The following is a 20,167-nucleotide window of genomic DNA, read 5'->3' as shown; positions in this document are numbered from 1 at the left end:
TTGAGAGAGAATGAAAGAAGATATGGAGTTGGAAAGGTGGAGAGATAGAGAATATTGGGGAAAATATGAGTGAGGATAACTATGATGTCAATATATTATATGAAAGAAATGTATTTAAAAAAAATAAACAAATATATCCCTTTAACCTTGATAAGCTTGACAGTTTCTAAATAAGACTGGAAACGTTTTCATCTGTACATTAATTGTAGCATTGATCACAAGTAAAAATAGTAACCACGTAATTGTTTTTAGTAACTTACAGTTCATGACACATTACCTCAAACATATCATTATAATGCTACATAACATAATGTAAGCCCCAGAGAAGCCATAAATGACAGATACTTAAAATGCATTGATATGCCAGTTCCAAATATCAATCATATTTACCTTTCTAATAAAAACCTTGTGTTCTCATTTTTTTTTTTTGCCTTCAAATCTAACTATACCCCCCTATTGTTTAAAGGCCTCACTCCATATGTTTTATGGTGTTCTTTCCATTTAATATTCTGTAACCAAAGGGACATGAACTTGGGCTATGTCATCTCAGTGTCTACAAGCTATCTATGGTGCAAGTAGAACACGACTATATCTGTTTTCAGCTTTACTGGGTAAGAAAGAACTCCTGAGCTGTGTATACCCCTCATGCTCTATATCATGTAGTTAATAGTTTCTGTGGAAAAGCTGGCAACAACCTGAATCAATGCTATGTTATAGCAGAGGCTGGGAAATGAAGAGTGGTAAAAATTAAATGAGCAGAGATACGAAAGGAAAGAAACAGACAAGTGCTCTAAATGGAGGTAAACACACCACATAACATTTCTGGGTTTGGGCAGCCCTCAGTGTTGCATACAGAGCATGTTGTGAGTCAAAATGGGATTACTCCCTTATGGACCTGCTGGCTATCACAGGCTGCAGAGTGATGGGGAAGCATTCTCAGGAATGTCGATCGGCTGGCATTCCCGGTGACATCACAGCAGTTTAATAAAACACAAAGTACTCGTTGTACAAATAAAATAAATGACCATCTTTTCCCTCTGTAGAGATCAGTAGAGATGCCCCCAACAGTGATGATGGCTGTTAAAGCCATTTGTACAAACACTCCCTAAAATACTCATCGGAATCCAGAACTGCTAAGTCTCACATCTTCATCAAAAGATATGAAAGACATCACCCTGGTAATTATTGTCTTATTATTCCTTCTGAAGAAATATAAGAATACTTACTGCTTAGGAATGGATTAGAAACCAACTACTATTGATCATTTATGATTTTTCTCATGAGGATTTTTTTCATATTTCTCTAAAACCATGTATTTGTTTGAAGATAAGGAAATTTGTGAGCTACTAACACCATTTTTTGTTAATGCCTCACTTAACAGGAATCTTGTTAATCTCACGTACAGTATGAAAGGAAAGATTACTCGGAGGAGTTGAGCTCCCATGGAATCCTATGTGTCATTTCTTAGAAATGGGTGAACAGCCCATGTCACTTATGTATGTCAATTGTCCCATGGTTGTGTTGACAGATGCACATTCTACTGCATCTATAATCCTGCCTATGAACAGAGTTCCATATGACAAAGTGTGACCTGCAGCTTTCAGAATTAACCAAGACATGCCTGTGGAAATTACACATAGAGTTTTGCTGTGTGCAAGTTTGAAGTGGGAAGTCCCTAGTGAGTAGAAAGAAAAGGTTATGACTGTGTGTGTGTGTGTGTGTGTGTGTGTGTGTGAATTCCCAGCAGTCTATCATTCCTTCATGTTAATCCTGCCATCCTGAGAGAGTGGAAGAGACAATCTCAATGGTGTTAGAATCCTGGAAGATTGCTCCTCCCTCCAGAGCTTTAATTTTGCACAACATGCATTTTATAATTTTTAATTTATATTCAGAAATAGTGTTCTCTCAGGCTCTGAGACTGCACTCAACCTCTGCCTATGACACTTCAAAGGGTTTGCTCTTGCTACTTTATAGTTGAAAATGTGTGGTTCTCACTTTCTTCAAATCAAATGGGGTGTCTTGAACAAGATGTGGTAAGTCTCCAAACATAAAGGTGTTTTTTGAATAAGTGATACTGTTTTAAAAAACAGTATCTTAAACAGAAGCTGTGCTAAGCATACATTTATATCATCCTTAAATTTCAGTTCTTCAGCAACCTAACTGGAGCTTGGAGACAGCAAGTTTTCAATATTTCCATGGAAATATATATATATATTCTATTGAATATATATATATTCAAACTTCTGAGGAACCTGCACACTTGCCAAGACTGAAGAGGATACAAATAGACATTACTTTATCTATCTATTCCATTATGCAAATTTTTTCCTAGCTGACCATTATTTTACTGAACTAAGATGTGGGAATACAAATGTTGAGTGGGTTTCCTACCATTGAAGGTCTTAAGCCTTAGAACAGAGGTCACCAAATGAACATTTAGTATTATATGTGCAGTAATAGATCAAGTACTGGAATAGATAAAGGAACAGAAACCCTGCAGAATGGCAAATTAAAATTATTGTCTATTGGTAAGTGAATGTTTTTAGCAATAGGAGAGAAGAGAGCACTGGTAAGAATATCTGGGAACGATAGGATTTTATGAAACCAACATCAAAGTGTAAAGAAAAAAAATCAATTATAATATTTTAAAATTATGCATACAGCCTTGTCTTCTGAAAAATTTTCTTGGAACCAGGTTATTATTTTGCTCTGGTGTGGATGCAGCTAAGCTATTAGGCATCTTAATTCAAGGGAATGGATCTACAGAAATGGTTACAAAGCTAAAATCTGAATAATTGCTACAGTGAGACATTGTCACTGTTCCAGCGCTCAATGGAAACAGAGCCAGATTTTTGTAAGTAAATACAGGAGGTGAAGCCAGCATGTTTAGCCAATAGAAATGATCTGAGTACTTATTTTACTTGCTGAAAAGCTGCCATCATCATCATCATCATCATCATCATCATCAATTAATCATCAGGTATTTCAATAATCACTAAGAACTGAAGATGTGAACTAAAACCTTTTTCTTCCACAGAAATGCAGACCTAGGAAAGTTTTAGAAACAACTTTCACGGTTTAAATCAGAGACTTCTAGGAAAGGTAACTTAATAGAGTAGATCATTGACCAAGAATTCATTTATCACCCTCATGGAAACAATCAAGCTCACCTGGTACCAAAGTCACACGTGCCAAAAGCAAACGCCCTAAGACTTTGAGCACCCTGTACAGAGGAAGAGAGCCATTAGGGCCACCCATCAATTACACTCTTAAACTTAATGATCTCCTAAATGCTTCATTTATCATTTCTACTGTGTTCTAATTTCTCTCTGTAGTTCTATCTTGCCCAATTGTGAGTTTCTTGACAGCAGAAGTTGATTAACCCAGTGGGCAGTGGGTGTTCATTGATCCTGGTGTGCTCACAGATCACAGTGGACAGTGGGCAGCAGGTACTTCTTGCTATTGATGCATCATTTACAGCTATGACCTTTGGCTTATTTTCCAAGCTGTGATAAGCTAGTTACAAAAGTGTTTTAACATCCCAGGGAAGGAGCTCCTGAACTAACAGCCATTGCTTCCAAAGGTAACTTATTCTTTTTTCCCAGATGTTAGAGTCACAGCAAGCTTCATACAGCTTGAGGCTGCTAGAACTGAAAAAAATGTTGTGACTGCCGTTGATTTTTCTTAAGTAAAAACTTGTTTTAGAAATAATATGCATATTAGCACTAAGACATAATTTTAAGTCACTTGCATGATTTAAGGCTTTAATCTTTTTAGGCTTTTCAACAATAGCTCATATAATATATTTATTTGCATTTTCTAGAAAGCATTAGTAGCATGAGTTCCTTCAAAGTAAAACATATAAATCTTAATATTCTGTTCAGAAAGAAAAAGACATTGGAAAAAATTGTAGGATTTATACAGAGTGTTTTATACTGGTGTCATTATTTTTGACTTGCATCAAATGTAACAATTTAACAACATTAAGAAAAAATTTTCTTTATTTCTGTTACAATTATGTATTACTTGAAAGCCCTCTGTCTCGATTGGCAACTTGGGATGTTTAGAAATAGGTCAACGCTCAACATGACTAAAGAAAAATCATCTAAATGCATCTGAAAGAGATACTGAGATTTATGTTTATAAAAAGTTGTTATATATGGGCTTAACATTTGCTTATAAAATAGCTGTGCATAAATAAAAGAGAAACCCGTGAATATGAAAACTTTCCCACACGAAATTCAACGTAAATAAGGATTCTGCATAATGGTTCATGATTCCAAATGCAAACAGTTCTGCATGTGCTTAGCATTAACGCTGGATAAATTGGCAAATAGTAGACATTTGAAATCTAACTAAAAAGCTTAGATTCATTCAGCCATCTGCCTTCATCACTGGTCACATAAAACATGACCAGTAGCCATGTAGTCAGTAAGCAAGAACTCCCCAAAGAAGGAGAAGGGTCCACAAGATCTAGGGGCTTTCTCAATCAGGACACTCTCTAATCTCAGCCCAGAGCATTGGCCATCTTTTCTACTTACAGGTGGGTCTGCGTCTTCAGCATAAACGGTGGTGATTGGTGTCCCCTTAACGGCATCTGGAGCCACCATTCCCTTGTAGATGCGTTTGCTAAACACTGGAGGGTAGTCATTCATGTCCTGTAAAGTAGAACTGAGATTTAGTGCTGTGGCCAAAGGAGACCAGGAAACTGGTTAGGTCGATTCGGTTTTTCATGTCAGGTAAGCTATTTACCAAGGCCGGTTTTATCCCTCCAGACTGGTTTACACCCAACTTACACCCTAGAGAGAAGTCTAGTCCCTATATCAGTGTGTGTGATATTAGCTGAAGATCACCCTCAAAATATCACACACTTCTACTGCTCAAGTGATGCATGGAATTTTCTCCAGGCTATCCCTAAAGGTATGATATAAATTCTTTTTTTCCCAAGATGCTTAGCTTTATTTATTAGTTTTGATATTTTTATCTCCTATCTATCTATCTATCCATCTATATATCTATCTATGTATCTATGTATCTATCTATCTATCTATCTATCTATCTATCTATCTATCTATCTATCTATCTATCTATCTATTTAAAACTCCAGATTTTATTCCCCTCCTGGTCCACCCTCCCAACTGTTCTACATCCCATACCTCTTTGCCCACCTGTCTCCTCCAGTCTCTTGAGGGTTAGGTGCATCTTCTCTGACTAAAGCCAGACCCTGCAGTCCTCTGCTGTATATGTGTTGGGACCTCATATCAGCCAGTATATGCTGATCTCGAGGGTCCAGGTTAATTGAGACTGCTGGTCCTCCTACAGAAGTTGCCCTTCTCAGCTTCTTCCAGCTTTCCCCTAATTCAACCACAGGGGTCAGCAGCTTCTGTCCATTGGTTGAATACAAATATCTGCATTTGACTCTTTCAGCTGCTTGTTGGGTCTACATTCTAACCTTTGAAAATGCAGAGAATTTTTGTTTGGTGTGAATGTATGAGCATTCGTGTGTGCGAACTCATCATGTGTGTGTGTGTGGGGGGGGTGGGTGTGCACATGTTCACCTGTGCATTTGAAGGCTAAAAGAACGACTTCCAGCGATGTTCTGTGGATGCTTGTGCTTCCTTTTATGAGGAGTGGTCACTCACGGGCCTGGGACTCCCAGGAGGCTAGACTGGCTGGTTTACGAGTCTCAGAGATTTGCCCATCCCTGCCTACCCCAAACTACAAACACGTGCCATCATGCCCAGTGGTTTTCTCTCTTCTCTTCTCCTCTCCCTTTTTTCCCTTCCTTCCCTTCCTCCTTTCTTTCTTTTTCCATTCCCCTTCCCTTTTTTCCCTTCTTCTTTTCTGTCTTTCTGTAGACTCTGGGTCTTGAATTCAGGCCTTCATACCCATAAGTCAGAGCTTTACCACAAACAAGATGCCTGCCTCTAAATGTGATCTTTTTTTTTAAAAAAAAAAAAAGGTGTAGGCCAGGTGTTGTGGCTCACCTTTTTAGTTCCAGCACTCAAGAGGAAGAGGCAGGCAGATCTCTGAGTTCCAGGCTAGCCTGGGTTTACAGAGAGAATTCCAGGACAGAGAAACCCTGTCCCCTATCACTCCCAAATAGAGCCCAGGAAACAGGATAAAAGATAATGTCTTGTTACTTGTTTTATTGTTTCTTCCCTTTAAAATTTCTCTGTGTTCTTACCACAAGTTTGAACATCCCACACACTTAATATGATTCCATGAGCAAACTGTGAAATGCCCTTTATTTCAACTTCCGTTTTAATGAATATAAAATAATAAGAGGAGGAAATCTTCCCCGAAGCATACTACCATGATGGTTATTCACAATTACATATGCTTACAGCTAGAAAGCAGTGTTAATTTACTTAAGGGAAAATTTCAAAGTGATTTATATGCATCTGATTTCACTGTGGTAGTGAAGGCTTCTGCCAGTCATTGAGCAGATACTAAGTGCTGGATACTGTACTATTGGATACTATCTGACTCCAGATAGAGATGTCCCTGTGAAAACTCTCCTAACCATAATTTGACAAATAAAAGTGGTGGCTCAGACAGATACTGACTTGACTGAACGGATATAATTATTTGCAAGAGCCCAAAACAACAAATCAATTCCTCTGGGCGGACAAGTATTTTTCTTACCCATCTTATCATTTAGGGAGAGCTGCATGCCATTTTTCTCTGACTTAATAATATTTACTACAATGATTGCTTTAATGTTTGATCAAGCATCACATCCTGGACTGTCTGGAGTGCTTCGGGTCAAACACATTTAGGCTCTATGCAAATTTTGTCAATTATCTATTGCTCCTTTCCAAGGCACCTTTTAAAATTCACTCTTAAATGAGTGTGGTAAAACACTCTATTCATTCTTTTATATGTATTTAGACACATCTTTTTTTTTTCTTTTCTTTTTTTTGTGGAAGAGTATTAACATTTATTTTTATTTTTTATTAGATATTTTCTTTATTTACATTTCCTCTTTTCTGGTTATCCCTCCAAAACCCCTCTGTCCCCTCCCCCTGCTCACCCACCCACCTACTCCCACTTCCTGGCCCTGCATTCCCTTACACTGGGGCATAGAGCCTTCACAGGACCAAGGGCCTCTCCTCCCATCCTCTACTACATGTGCAGCTGGAGCCATGAGTCCCACCATGTGTGCTCTTTGGTTGGTGGTTTAGTCCTGGGAGCTCTGGGGGTACTGGTTGGTTCATATTGTTGTTCCTCCTAAGGAGTTGCAAACCCCTTCAGCTCCTTGGGTCCTTTCTCTAGCTCCTACATTGGGGACCCTGTGCTCAGTCTAATGGTTGGCTGTGAGCCTCCACCTCTGTATTTGTTTTTGTTTGTTTGTTTGTTTTTTGAGACAGGGTTTCTCTGTATAGCTCTGGCTGTCCTAGAACTCACTCTGTAGACCAGGCTGGCCTCAAACTCAGAAATCTCCCTTCCTCTGCCTCCAAAGTGCTGGGATTAAAGGCATGTGCCACCACTGCCCAGCTTACCTCTGCATGTGTAAGGCACTGGTAGAGCCTCTCAGGTGACAGCTATAACAGACTTCTGTCAGCAAGCACTTGTTGGCACCCACCCAATTGTTGTGTGTAGTTTTATGTTACTGCCCTGCCACCATCCCCAACCTGGCTTCCCTTGAATCAACAGACAAGACACATACATATTTTGTTCCTTTATAAATTGTCTTTTTGGGCAGAATTGTTGGGCGCTGATATTTATTTCCTGGAAAGCATGCCCTTACCAATTTATTATCTCCATCTCTCCACCTTCCCTAAACTTGAGTGGCTAGTCCCACCTAGTCCCTGCCAAACATCCTTTGCCACCCACCTGTAGTGGTGGCCACAGACTCCAGCTCCCCCAGGGATTTCACAGGGTTGCTGTGTCCTACTTCCTCCAAAGCATGGCAGAAACACCTCTCCCTTTCCTTGTGTCTGTCTTTTCCTCCTGGGACCCAGAAGTCCTGCCTGTACCTTCTGCTCAGCAATTGTACCCCATCTTTCTTTACAGACAGATCAAGAGACAATTGGGGAACAGGACATTAGCATCAGAACCCCTCCTTCACCCAAAGCTAGCTTGAAATGTACTAATTAACCAGTTGTAAATGGCTCTTTTTTCAGAAATGTTCGAAAATGGCTATGTGTGAGAAACGAGGCAAGTTTCCTTTCATGTGTACAATACAGTATGCCACGTGAGAAGATCCTGAAGGCATTATCTAGAAACAGTGCCCCAACAGTTAGCAAAATTGAAAAAAAAACAAAAAAAAAGGCATGGCCTCAGACATGTGCTCACATCCTCTTCTTTAACAGGAAGACTTTGTTTATAAGTTATGCAGTGTAGAATCTGAGTTAGTAAATGGGCTTACAGACACTAGCTCTCCATAACCAGTGGTGTAAAGGACTCATCTGCGGATTCGGGCAGGGAAAATGGAGGAAGCTTTGGCATACACACTGTCCACTGATTTCATTGGGGGCTCCCAGAGACTGAATCACCAACAAAAGAGCGGGCATGGGTTGAACCTAGCCCCCCCGCACATATGTAACAGATGAGCAGCTTGGTCTTTATGTGGGTTTCCCAACAACTGAAGCAGGGGCTGTCCCTGAGCCTGTTGCCCACCTGCCTGGGGATCCCATGCCCCTAAATGGAAGCCTTGTCTGGCTTCAGTCCGAAAGGATGTACCTAGTCCTGGAGTGACTTTATGTGCCGCGTAGTGATGGTAGTGGTGGTGGTAAGTGGTGTTACTGGGGTAGGTGATACCCAGAGGCGGGCTTTCCATTCTCACAAGAGAAGGGAAAGGTGGAATGGCGGAGGGCCGATATTGGGTTCTAACGTGAATAAATAGATAAATTAAAAAAAAAGAATAGTGGATAATTTAGTGAGTGTACTTTATAACTAAAGATGGGAATTCACATGCAACCCCTAAACTGTCTATAACTTCTAGAGGTTATAAAAGGAGAACCCGGCATCATACATTTAACTACCTGACTTTCCAAAGGTTGAAAACTCGGTGCGCTCCTGCTTTATTTTTGTTGTTGTTGTTTGATTCTGTTTTCATTTTGTAGCTTAATCCTGTCCCTCTGGCCCAAGGAAATATAAATTTTTTGGGGAAGATTCGACTCTCTCATGGTGGGATAGCAGGGTGAGAGCAGGATGCATTTTTTCTAGTTGTGTTAATTCAGTTCTTGGTGGTATGGAGAGAAGAGACCCATTTTTCTATCCTTCTAGGCAGGTATTGGCAAGGTTACATTTTCCCTATTACGAGGTTCACACTGGGTGCCTCGATATCCATCCTCATAAACCGATTACACACACACCAAAGGTTATAATAACAGAAGATCATCAAGAGATTGCTTATCCTTCTCATTATTTTGCTTGCCATTGACAGCACGAAAAATAAATCAATAGCTTTATAATGTAGCAGTATTTCTTTTCATGGCCCATTCTACATGTGTTAGGCTTATGATCTCTATTGTGGGTGAAATATGTGGCAGATTGCCCATCATTCTCCCACAATGCGCTGTTTTGGGTGAGACAGTTTATTGGAATGCAATGCCAACACGCATAATCAATAGTTCATTATATTTATGCTTCAGGGCCATCAAAGAAAAAACCAACTCTCCTGGTGTGCAAATGTTCTATTATGCAGCTAAATATAAAAACTCAACTCTACCACTAGAGGACAGTATTGGCAAAAGGAAAGATTTCTTCCTCTGCCCCAGAGTTAATTTTATCATTAAAACCCATTATAGTTTGCTTCCTGTGGTTATATTTGTTGATCTGAACAAAAATGAGTTTTTGTGTTTCAACAGAGCATTCCAAATGTTGCCATGGTTTTCAACGAAAACAACACCAGGCATCTCTCACTGTGTTATTTTTTAACCAGTAAAGCTTGTAATTTGAATCCATGCGCCCTACAAATAAGATGTGACCTTAAGTTATTGTTAGCTAGATGGAAGGAAAACATGAGTTTTATGTATTCATTTTCAAAAATGAAAAGTCTAAAATAATCACGCAAACCATTTTTTTTTTCTTTTTGTTCAGACCAAAGGGTAGATTCGAGGGAAAAAAAATATTGAACAGCATTCCAGGATGCTGGATGCTAGCTGGCCAGTTTATAAATGAATAACAAACTGAAAAAAAAAAATGAACACAGAAACTAAATAAAGAGATGACCAACACGGTGTGTTTTATAAAAACGAATCCTTTGTGGTCTAAATCTCCTTCAGCTCTAAACCTCCCACCAAGAAACACAGTGATGTGAAAGAGTGGATGGATCTACCTCTATGCTTCTGACAGTTCTGTCTGCTGAGGTCACTGCCTTGTCTGGCCACCCTGCTCTCCAACTCCTCTCAGTTCAGGACAGTTGGCTCTATGTTCAGTGCCAATTAGGTCTCTTCCTGGCCGACAGAGTCCATCCAGGAGCTGTCACACTCTTCGTTTCCTGTAGGTCTGGCTTCTGGCTTCTGTTTCCTCTTGGGGGATGCTTCCTGACTCCTCTCATCCCTGTACTTCTTCCTGAGTGTGTTGTCAAGATGTGGGTGCCTCTAGACAAATGGCATATGTTCTTGCTTCATATGGGGGACATTCTTAAATAGGAGTCAAATTCCTTGATATTTTCACAGCTTTTGAAAAACTAAACTCATCCCTGAAGATTCTTTCTTAGTTGTCAAGTGAGATGGTTGGTCACGGCAACTTGACTACCTGTGGAACTAGTTAGCATTCAAAGTTGGAGGGTGTAGTGGGAATGAAGGGGCCACCTCTATGTAAACACCGGGGGCCACACCGCTGCAAAAGCATCTCCGGCAGGAGGACCTAATGGAGGACTGCCTGACAGACCAAGAATTACAGGCACAGACAATGCCAGACAATCAGGAACTGATGCTAGGAAGAGATATTTCCTTGGGACCAATGGGGCGGTGGTGTTGAAGGAGTTTGTAGCAGCGTTCAGATGAGCTTGTTGGCTTTTCTCACAGGTCACAAGCAGCAGGAGGGTACACCTGTGAGAGGTTTCTTTTTTTTTACTTAATTTGAAGCAGGTAGATCCAGTTCTAATCTGGATCTTTGGGGTGGGAAGACACATGACTTTAATCAAAGCCACACCTTCTGTGGGAAGCTTGTATAAGGACATTTTTGCTCTTGGCCTGCTTCTTTCTGCCCTCAATAGCAAGTCTATTTCTTCACTGTCATTAATGCCTGTTTCTTTAGGATTCCAGCTCATATGGAAGAAAAGCTGAGGCATCCAGCCATGTGGACTGAGCAAGCCAGGAAGCCGCGTTCCTCCATGGCCTCTGCACCGGCTGCTCCCTCCAAGTTCTTGCCCTGTTTGAGTTCCTCTCTTGACTTCCCTTGGTGGTCAACTGTGATGTGGAGTTATAAGCTGAATAAACCCTTTCCTCCCCAACTTGCTTTTTAGCCATGATGCTTCATAACTGCAATAGTAAGCCCAAGACACCTAGATTTGTTAGGGGACAGTGGAATTTCTGAGTTTGTAATCTTTTTTGGCTGCCACCAAATATCTGAGAAAACTAAGGGGGGATTGGTTTATTTTGAGTTACAGTTCTGAGTTTGAAGAACACTATAGACCAAAGCTTTGTACTTTATGGTGATCAGAAAACAAAGCAAAAGAGACAATTTAGTTTAAACAAAGACGCTCCCTAATTCATTCCTCGATAATCTGCTAGTGAATTAATCCCTTCATGATGTTAGTGCCCTTGGGAACCAATCAACAAGATCCCTGATTCTCAATGTTCTCACACTGTATACCAAAAGAACTTTTGAGGAACATTGAAACTCCAACCAAGATACTACAGGCCTATGCTCATTACCATGGTTTAATGTATATGTGTATGTGTATGTGTATGTGTATGTGTATGTGTATATGTATATATATGACAAAGGTGACCACAAAATTCACTGGAATATTTTAGGGAAGAAGACTTGAACTGAATTTTCACTAAAAAACAAAACAAAACAGCTGCACGTGGTGTCACACACCTTTAATCTCAGCACTCATGAGTCAGAGGCACAAGGATCTCTGTGAGTTAGAGGCCAGCCTGATCAGCCTACAGAATCAGCTCCAGACAGCAGGGGCTACACAGGATAACCCTGTCTCAAAAGAACAAAATACAACCAACCAACCAGCCAAACACAAAACTAACCAAACAGACAACCAAGCAAAACAAAAAATACAAAATGAAACAAAGAACAACAGAAAAGAAAAATCTCATATAATATTTAAAGTAACACTTTCTGAAGGAGGATTTTAAACGATCCTCCATATTTGCCTCAAGAGCTTTAACCATTGCATAGTTTTAAAGATTTTATGACAGTTTTTGTTGCTGGTAAGACAGAAAAGAGGTAGAATTTATATCTATATTTAAAACAACAACCCATTCAATATTCAGCCATACAAATATTTGTTTTTTCTAAAACCTAAGGCAGCTTCCTCAAATATCATTCTTTGGAATATTAGTCCCAGGAGAGGGTTTATAAACAGGACCAAATATTCTTTATTGGTATCAAAAATATCATTTTATTTCTCTGAAATAGACACTCTATATTAATATTATATGTAGTTCTGCTGTGTAGAAATGTATTAACTTTTATGTAGTCTCATGTTTTCCAGAGTTTTATTTGTTTATGGGTTGAGTGTGTGTATGTTTGTCTGTCTGTATGTGTGTGTATACATGTGTATATGTATCTGTCTGTGTGTGTATACATGTATATATGTGTTTGTATGTGTATATGTGTTTGTATGTGTGTATGGTATTTGTCTATAATATGTGTATATATGTGTATGTGGTATGTGTATATGTGTTTTTGTGGTATTTGTCTATGATGTGTGTATATGTGTGTATGGTATGTGTATGTGGGCATGTGTTATTTGTCTATGGTGTATGTGTGTTTGTGTGGTATTTGTCTATGATGTGTGTATATGTGTGTATGGTATGTATGTATGTGTTGTGTGTATGTGTGTGTTACTTGTTCTATGGTGTGTATATATGTGTGTATGTGGTATATATGTTTGTTTGTGTATATGTGGTATGTATGTGTGATTACTATCTCTGAGAAGTAGTGTACTATTAACAGATTCCTGCAGACAAATCTGAGATATTGAAGATATAAATTATTATTGTTTGGAAAACTAAATAAGTTCAATCCAAGTTTTCTGAAGATATAAGAAAATATCAAACATGACAAGCACTATACAGTGTAGGACAGGTAGCTCCTTGGGGCAGGGACAGCACTGTGCATGGTTGGAAGGTCGCTGTGACCACAGAACCTATATTCACTGGTCATAAGGCCTTAGTACGAATGAGATCTTAACAGCTTTCTTCACTCCCACTGGAAGTAGGTGAGAGCTTGTAAACCGTGACAAGAGATTTTTGTTTTACAATTAGAAGTAAAAATGCAAATCAATGAATGTTAAAAGGCTGTATTATATGCACAAATAAGATACTTTCTTAGGACTTCCAGAAACCACCATGCACTACTGATGGAGTTCTAAGAGACCCTTGTAATTGCCACAGCTCAGGAGACAAATTCAATGTGTGCGCACATTTTTATTGGCTTCCTCTAGTCTAGAGGCAACCGGTGACAGTTTGCTCTGCAGTCTAGACTGATAGAATATGAAGAGGTCCGAAAATCATGTCTCCCTATGTGTTCAGCTTTGTAAATTTGATGGCCAATGCATTAGAAGAAACACATTAATAAGACACTGACGAGCAGAAGAGAAGATGAAAGATATCAGAAGGCCACCATACAGAGCCATTTCTTCAAGATAAATAACTTTATGGAGGAGCTCAGTATTTCATTCTTTTTTTTTTTATTTTTAAATTATATTTTATGTGTAAGGGTGTTTTGCTCGCATATGTGTCTGTGCATGCCTGATGCTCACAGAGACAAGAAGAGGGCATCAGATCTCTGGAACTGGAGTTACAGATACGGTGTGAGCTTCCATGTGGGTGCCAGGAATTGAACCTAGATCCTCTCAAAGAGCAAAAACAATGTTCTTAATCATGCAGAAATCTCTCCAGCCCCACACATTCAGTACATTTAAATAACAGTGGAATAGTAATGATCCAGGGTTATGGAGGAAGGGTCAAGGAAGCTTCAACCCTAGATACCTCAAATGTGAGGAAAGAAGGAGCTGGCTTCCTTCCCCTTGCAACCTGGTGACATAAAGTTGGCTCCCCCACCATCAACCCTAGCAGGAATTTATTGTTCTGACAATTATCAGGCTTCACTCCTTGTTTGACCCTATAAAGTTTCCTCCTCCCCTGACTCTACAACCCCTAAGTATACAGATGAAACATCTTCTAACAACCCTGCCCTGTCATTGATACACAGTCACAGTGATGATACACAGTTACAGTGACACGCAATCAGTGATACGCAGTCACAGTGATACACAGTCACAGTGACACACAGTCACAGGGATACACAGTCACAGTGACACCCAATCACAGTGATACACAGTCACAGTGATACACAGTCACAGGGATACACAGTCACAGGGATACACAGTCACAGGGATACATAGTCACAGTGATACACAGTCACAGTGACATGCAGTCACAGTGACTACACAGTCACAGTGATGATACACAGTCATAGTGATACACAATTACAGTGACACACACACACACACACACACACACACACACACACACAGTCACAGTGATGATACATAGTCACAGGGATACGGTCATAGTGATACACAGTCACAGTGATACACAGAGACCATGGCCACCTCCCCAGAGTAAATGAACCAGCACTCCAAAGCTGTGCCCAGGTATGTTCGCTGCCCCTCAGACCAAGATCCTGCTCTGTACACCTGGTAAGCCTACCTCCCTTCAGTCCAGATCCATCTGGCTGCCCAGGGGAAGAAGTGGACATGTAGTAAATATCAACCAATACTTCAATAGCTAGTTTCCTATAGTTATCTTTTTGTTCAAATGTCCTCATTTAGATAGAGACATGATGGATATTGTTAGTATTAAAGTGTGCAGAGGTTCTGCTTTTTTTTTTTTTTTTTTTTTTTTTTTTTTTTTTTTGTCTAAAATCAGGCTACATCCTCAAGCCATGGCTTCTATGTCCAAATCAAAGCCAGGACCCTACTCAGTGGCCCTCAGGTGCTGTGGTGTCAGTGCTGCCATAGCCCTGTATATTGGTTCCTTCTGAAAGAGCTAATGCTTTGTTTATAGTCAGTAGAATATCAACATTTTGTTCTGTTGGAAAGCCCTTTGAAAGAACAATGAGGTCTTTGCATGTGCCACTGTTTGCCGCAACCTGAGCCTGTATATGGGCAATCCTTTATTGCAGGTACTCTGTCTAGCCATTCCTGCCCCACAGAGCACTCTGAGACAGGCAAACACACTCGTCCCTTGTCCCTTGAAGGTGTCATTTGCCTATGAACACCTTCAGCCATTCTGATCTGCACTCCTTCTAGCTCTGCAATTATATCATTATATAATTGGATTATATATCTTGGATTCTAAGAACTGGCTTGCTTTATAAGTTGTTTGGAAGGCAGGGCATAATATTGGATCTTACTATTTACGTTCTTTGTTGTTTTGTTTTTGATTTTTAGATACTTACCCATAGTACTTAATTTACCATTTTCCATACAATAAAGATTTTTTACCAGTGTCCTCTAAATCTACAACAAAATATAGTTTTTATGCTATTACGTAATAGTATAAGATATGTTATACTATTATATTATATAATTATATATTAAAATACCATTGGTTTAGACTATTGGAACTTGACACTGGAAAAGTTTTTAACCAGTATCTGCTGTAAACTCTTATTTTGTTCATCATGTAGGCATATGCTCTTCCAAGTTTCCCTTGATGTATGCATTTACCAAGGTTTAAAATATTAGATGAGCTCAATACTAAATAACTTTACCATTTCAGTTTGTCTTCTTTACAAAAGAAGGCATGCCTCTGCTCATACTATTCAGAGAGGGGATCTTTAAGACACTGTCGCCTTGGTGATTGTATGTGGAGCAAATATCTCTCCCTCAAATACTATGAAATTATATGATCAGCAGGAGAGCCTGCTGGTACAGATAGAAACAAACAGCAGAGAGTTTGTTAAGCCTGGGGAGGCTGTGTCAGTAGAGGAACGGAACCTGTACTCTAGTTGTCTGCTAAGAACAGTGGGGACATTCTGTTGGCTTCAGTAGTGTATGGGAGAGTTTTAAAGTTTCAATTTGCATATCCTACCTGGAGTTACCCGAAAAAAAAGGGAACCATCTGCTTTTTAGAAATATAGCCTGAAATATTATTATGCTTATGTAAGTAAGAAAAAATAAAGAAAAGATGATGTTGAACGTGTATGTAATTATTAGAGAAGTTTTGTTTCAAATGCACAGTAAATAAATGACAGGGATCAGGCAGATTTATTCACTGGAAAACTTGAGTTCTCTGAATAAAACAAAAGACTGAGGCACGGGATTAGTGCCAACATCCTCTAAAATCAGAGGTCAGAATGAGCCACAGTGACTGGATCCCTTCCAGATGCTGCTGCAAGTCTTAGTGAAACCTTGGATCACAGAGAAGAGCATCCTGGGAAGAGGAAAACCTATCAAAGAAGCCAGGATGATTAACACATATTTTTTTTTAAAAAAAAATAAAATATTTGAACCCAGTTTGTCTCTACTGATTTCTTCGAGGATACAATCAAAGCAGTCTGTGTTCCAATCAATTTAATATATTTAGCTCCCATTTGATTTCTTCTGACTACCTGCATGAAGCATAAGTCTAGCCTAAAGCCAGAGCTGTCAACTCCACTCTTGGGTAACTCTGACCATCACCACCAGCTACTCTTCAGAGAGAAGTCAGTGACATTTGATTAGCTATTTTCCAACCTGGGCAGAACAGGAAGACACCATCAAATAAAAGGCGTCTTCCATTGTCACATGTCTGTTGCAGAAGTTTTGATCATACTGTGAACCCTGAGATTGTGTTATTTCATGAAAGAACCTGTTTCTAGTTGTGGTGTGGCAAAGCCCTTAGCGTACATCTTTAATCCCCTCTGGCTGGAATAAAGACACACTCTTAGTACTCTCCTTTAATCCCAAACAACAAAGGTAAAATTAGTTTGTAGATGGAAACACCCATGTTTGAAAGTGATGTCTAATTGAGTGGCAGGCAAAGTGATGAATCAGAGAAAGATTTGACAGAACAGGATATGTCCAACTCTCATGAGAAGAGAGAGGAAAAGGAAGCTACTTGAGGAGTAGTGCAGAGAGAGAAGGGGGCAGTTTTTACTGGGACAGTTTGTACAGAGACAGGTTGCAGAGAAAGAACAATCTAGACACAGGTGAAGACAAAATGAACCAAAGAACGAGAAGGAGGCAGAAGATCAGAACAGATTGCCAGAGACCAAAGAGAGCAGAACAGAAACAGAGAGAAGAAACAGAGAGGAGAAACAGAGAGAAGCCAGACTGGATCAGCCAGCTTGGAGAAGAGTTTGAACCAGGAACAGCTGAGTTGAACCAGACAGCCAGAGTTCAGAAAGAGCTATAAAGGCTGGGCTTCTTCAGTGGTAATGTTTTCAGAGGCTGAAAACATTATAGGCCTAGATAAGATTGTATAGAGGCTAGAAGCTTCTAGGACTTAGGCTTAGGTTAGCAGACAGAAGCAGTAAACCTAGGAGACGACAAATTATATCAGGCAAATAAAAGTTATATTTGCACATATTAGTAACAATTTGGGCTATTTTCCTCTTTTTAATGCTTAAGGACTCAGGCCTACCACAGCATTAAGCTAGTTCAGGTGCAGTTTTGATGTACTTGATTGATTTCTGTCATTCTCACTGAGTGATCTGTATCTACTTTCCTGTCATGACAGCTTCTCACCCCAAGAGAATATATACACATACCCTAGAACTAACCACACAGACTGGGCTGATATTATTTTTGCAGGGACACTCTGTACCTCCCTTTTGCTAAAATCATAGATAGTTGTGTTGACCACCATGCCTGGAGGTCAAGACAAATTCTTACTCACCAGGAAGGTAAGCCAAGCCCCAGTGCAGAAAAATCGAAGATTGATCCAGAATTAAACATTAAACCCACCTGTCTCTGAGGCTCTTTTTATCTTAGAGTCTTGAAATTACAAACTAAACTCATCCATCCTGAGGCCAAATGAACTCTTCATCATCTGTACTCTGTATCTCTCTTTATGTAACCTCAGAATGTTAATATCCACATTGCTACGGACTGTGGACCATACTGTATCAAAATGAAGTTCTGATTTGACCAGTCCCAGCATGTACCAGACTCATAGTTGTCCTTCAAAGAGATTTGTTTAATGCATCTTTAAAATCCACCTTGTAGGTTAAGAGGACTGGCTCTTCTTCCAGAGGTCCTGAGTTCAATTCCCAGTACCCACATGGTGGCTCACAATCATCTATAGTAGAATCTGATGCTCTCTTCTGACATGTGGGTGTACATGCAGAGAGAAAACACTTGTATTCATAAAATAACGAAATGAATGTTTAAAAAAAAAATCCATCTTGTTGGGTTATTTTGCAAGTCCCCATAAGTACTTCACAGCAATAAATTGTTATCCTTTGTTCATACCACTGAGTCTCTATGGCTTGTTTCAAAAGTACACCATGAGTTTAAAAAAAAAATAGATGTGGCATGTAGAGAGAGGAGGGCAGTCACCCCAGGTTCCTTACCTTCACAATTACTGTGACGGTCGCTATACCGGGTGGCATTGTCCCATAAATATCAAAGGCCTCCACCAAGAATGTGATGCTTGCCTCCTGGTCGGGAAAGGCCTCATAATCCAAAGTCCTCAGAAGAGACAATTCCCCCGTGAATGGATGCAGTGCAAAAAGGTGCTTCACTTCCGGGCTTCTGATCCGATAGGACACATTGGCTCCAAGATCAACATCCTTGGCCTAGGACAAGTCAGAGAGGAGAATGGTTACATCAGAGGGTTTCATCACACATGGACTGAGGGCTGATGGAAACACATGAGCACCTTAAACAGCATGGATTTGAAGATAGGAAAGAGACACATGACTTGTCATGTATCGGGAAACGGGACACAGAAAGGAGGAGAAAGGACAGGCATGAGATAATGAACATGAAATACTTTTTAGTAGAAATATTAAGGGAGTGATCTACATATACAGATTCTAAAATCCCATAAGGAAAATAAGGAAATATGGACACGGTTGCTTTTCAGAAGGACGCCTTGGAAGGGTGAGGTCATATATTTACGAAGGCTTCTACCCTGTACTTCCCTGCCTTTGACCAATGTCAGTTAAGTACTCATTGTGCAGAAGGTGTGCAGTGAAGGGAATAAAATGAACTGTGGTGTAAAAACCATAGCCTGGAAGAGAAATAAGACATAAATACCCAAATAAAAGGGAAAAGATGATGTGGCATCCAAAGGTGATCTGAATTGAAGCCCAAATGAAAAGATGGTTTTGTTTCTGTATAAAAGATGGTTATGTATGTATGTATGTATGTATGTATGTATGTATGTATGTATGTATTGTGGAGGTAGAGTAGCTGTTCCATTCAGTAGCCCAGACTGGAAAAATCTCCTTGCTGGAGGGAGCAGAAGTGTAAGAATAGAAGTGCAGATCCTTGGGTTTGTTGAATGAGCACTCATTTGGGTATATACTGCCTAGGTATTCGTCTTGCTCTCCTCTACTCAGTTCATGACATCACAGTAGAGTGGACCAGTCCAAGCACAGATTTTGTGTCATTTTCTTGTTTAAAACTATCCTGTTTCCACTCTTGGACCCACACTGTTAGCCGCCTTTCTGATATTATAAGAAAATTCCTCTGCTAAGTAACTCATAAAGTGGGGTTCAGTCTCTGGTCGCCACACATACCCTGTGTGGATATGTGGAATTACAGTACATCATGGTGGTAAATGAGGACCACAAGAAGTTTTGTCTGTGTCATGAAACCCAGGAAACAGAGAGAGACATGACAGGGCTGGGGACCCAATATCTTCCTTCAAGGGCATGTTCTCTGTGCCCCAACATGTAATAATTCCACAGGCTGAGGACCGAGCCTTGAGCATATGGGCCTTGGGGGACATTCGAGATTCAAACAACAGCAATCTAATCCTCCCAATGCTGTGACAGAATACAATGCCTTCTGGCTCTTTAGAAC

General features: G+C 39.9%; 1 protein-coding gene across 22 annotated transcripts in view; it reads right to left on the bottom strand.

Moving 5' to 3' along the window:
- The window catches only part of Pcdh15 (protocadherin related 15), a 1,206,525-nt gene that overhangs the window by 174,403 nt on the left and 1,011,955 nt on the right, over nucleotides 1-20,167 (bottom strand). For all 22 annotated transcript variants that reach the window (XR_004112186.1, XM_031346915.1, XM_031346916.1 and 19 more), the window contains 2 exons: nucleotides 18,709-18,933; nucleotides 4,542-4,658 (listed from right to left, as the gene is read on the bottom strand). Coding sequence is in view for 21 of the 22 variants with exons in the window: in XM_031346915.1 (XP_031202775.1) it covers nucleotides 4,542-4,658; nucleotides 18,709-18,933 (342 nt within the window). In the remaining variant the exon portion in view is untranslated. The remainder of the gene's footprint in view (nucleotides 1-4,541; nucleotides 4,659-18,708; nucleotides 18,934-20,167) is intronic.

Source organism: Mastomys coucha, unplaced genomic scaffold, assembly GCF_008632895.1.
Source record: "Mastomys coucha isolate ucsf_1 unplaced genomic scaffold, UCSF_Mcou_1 pScaffold3, whole genome shotgun sequence".
NCBI classification, from domain to species: domain Eukaryota; kingdom Metazoa; phylum Chordata; class Mammalia; order Rodentia; family Muridae; genus Mastomys; species Mastomys coucha.
This window is presented reverse-complemented; position numbering and strand designations above follow the sequence as displayed.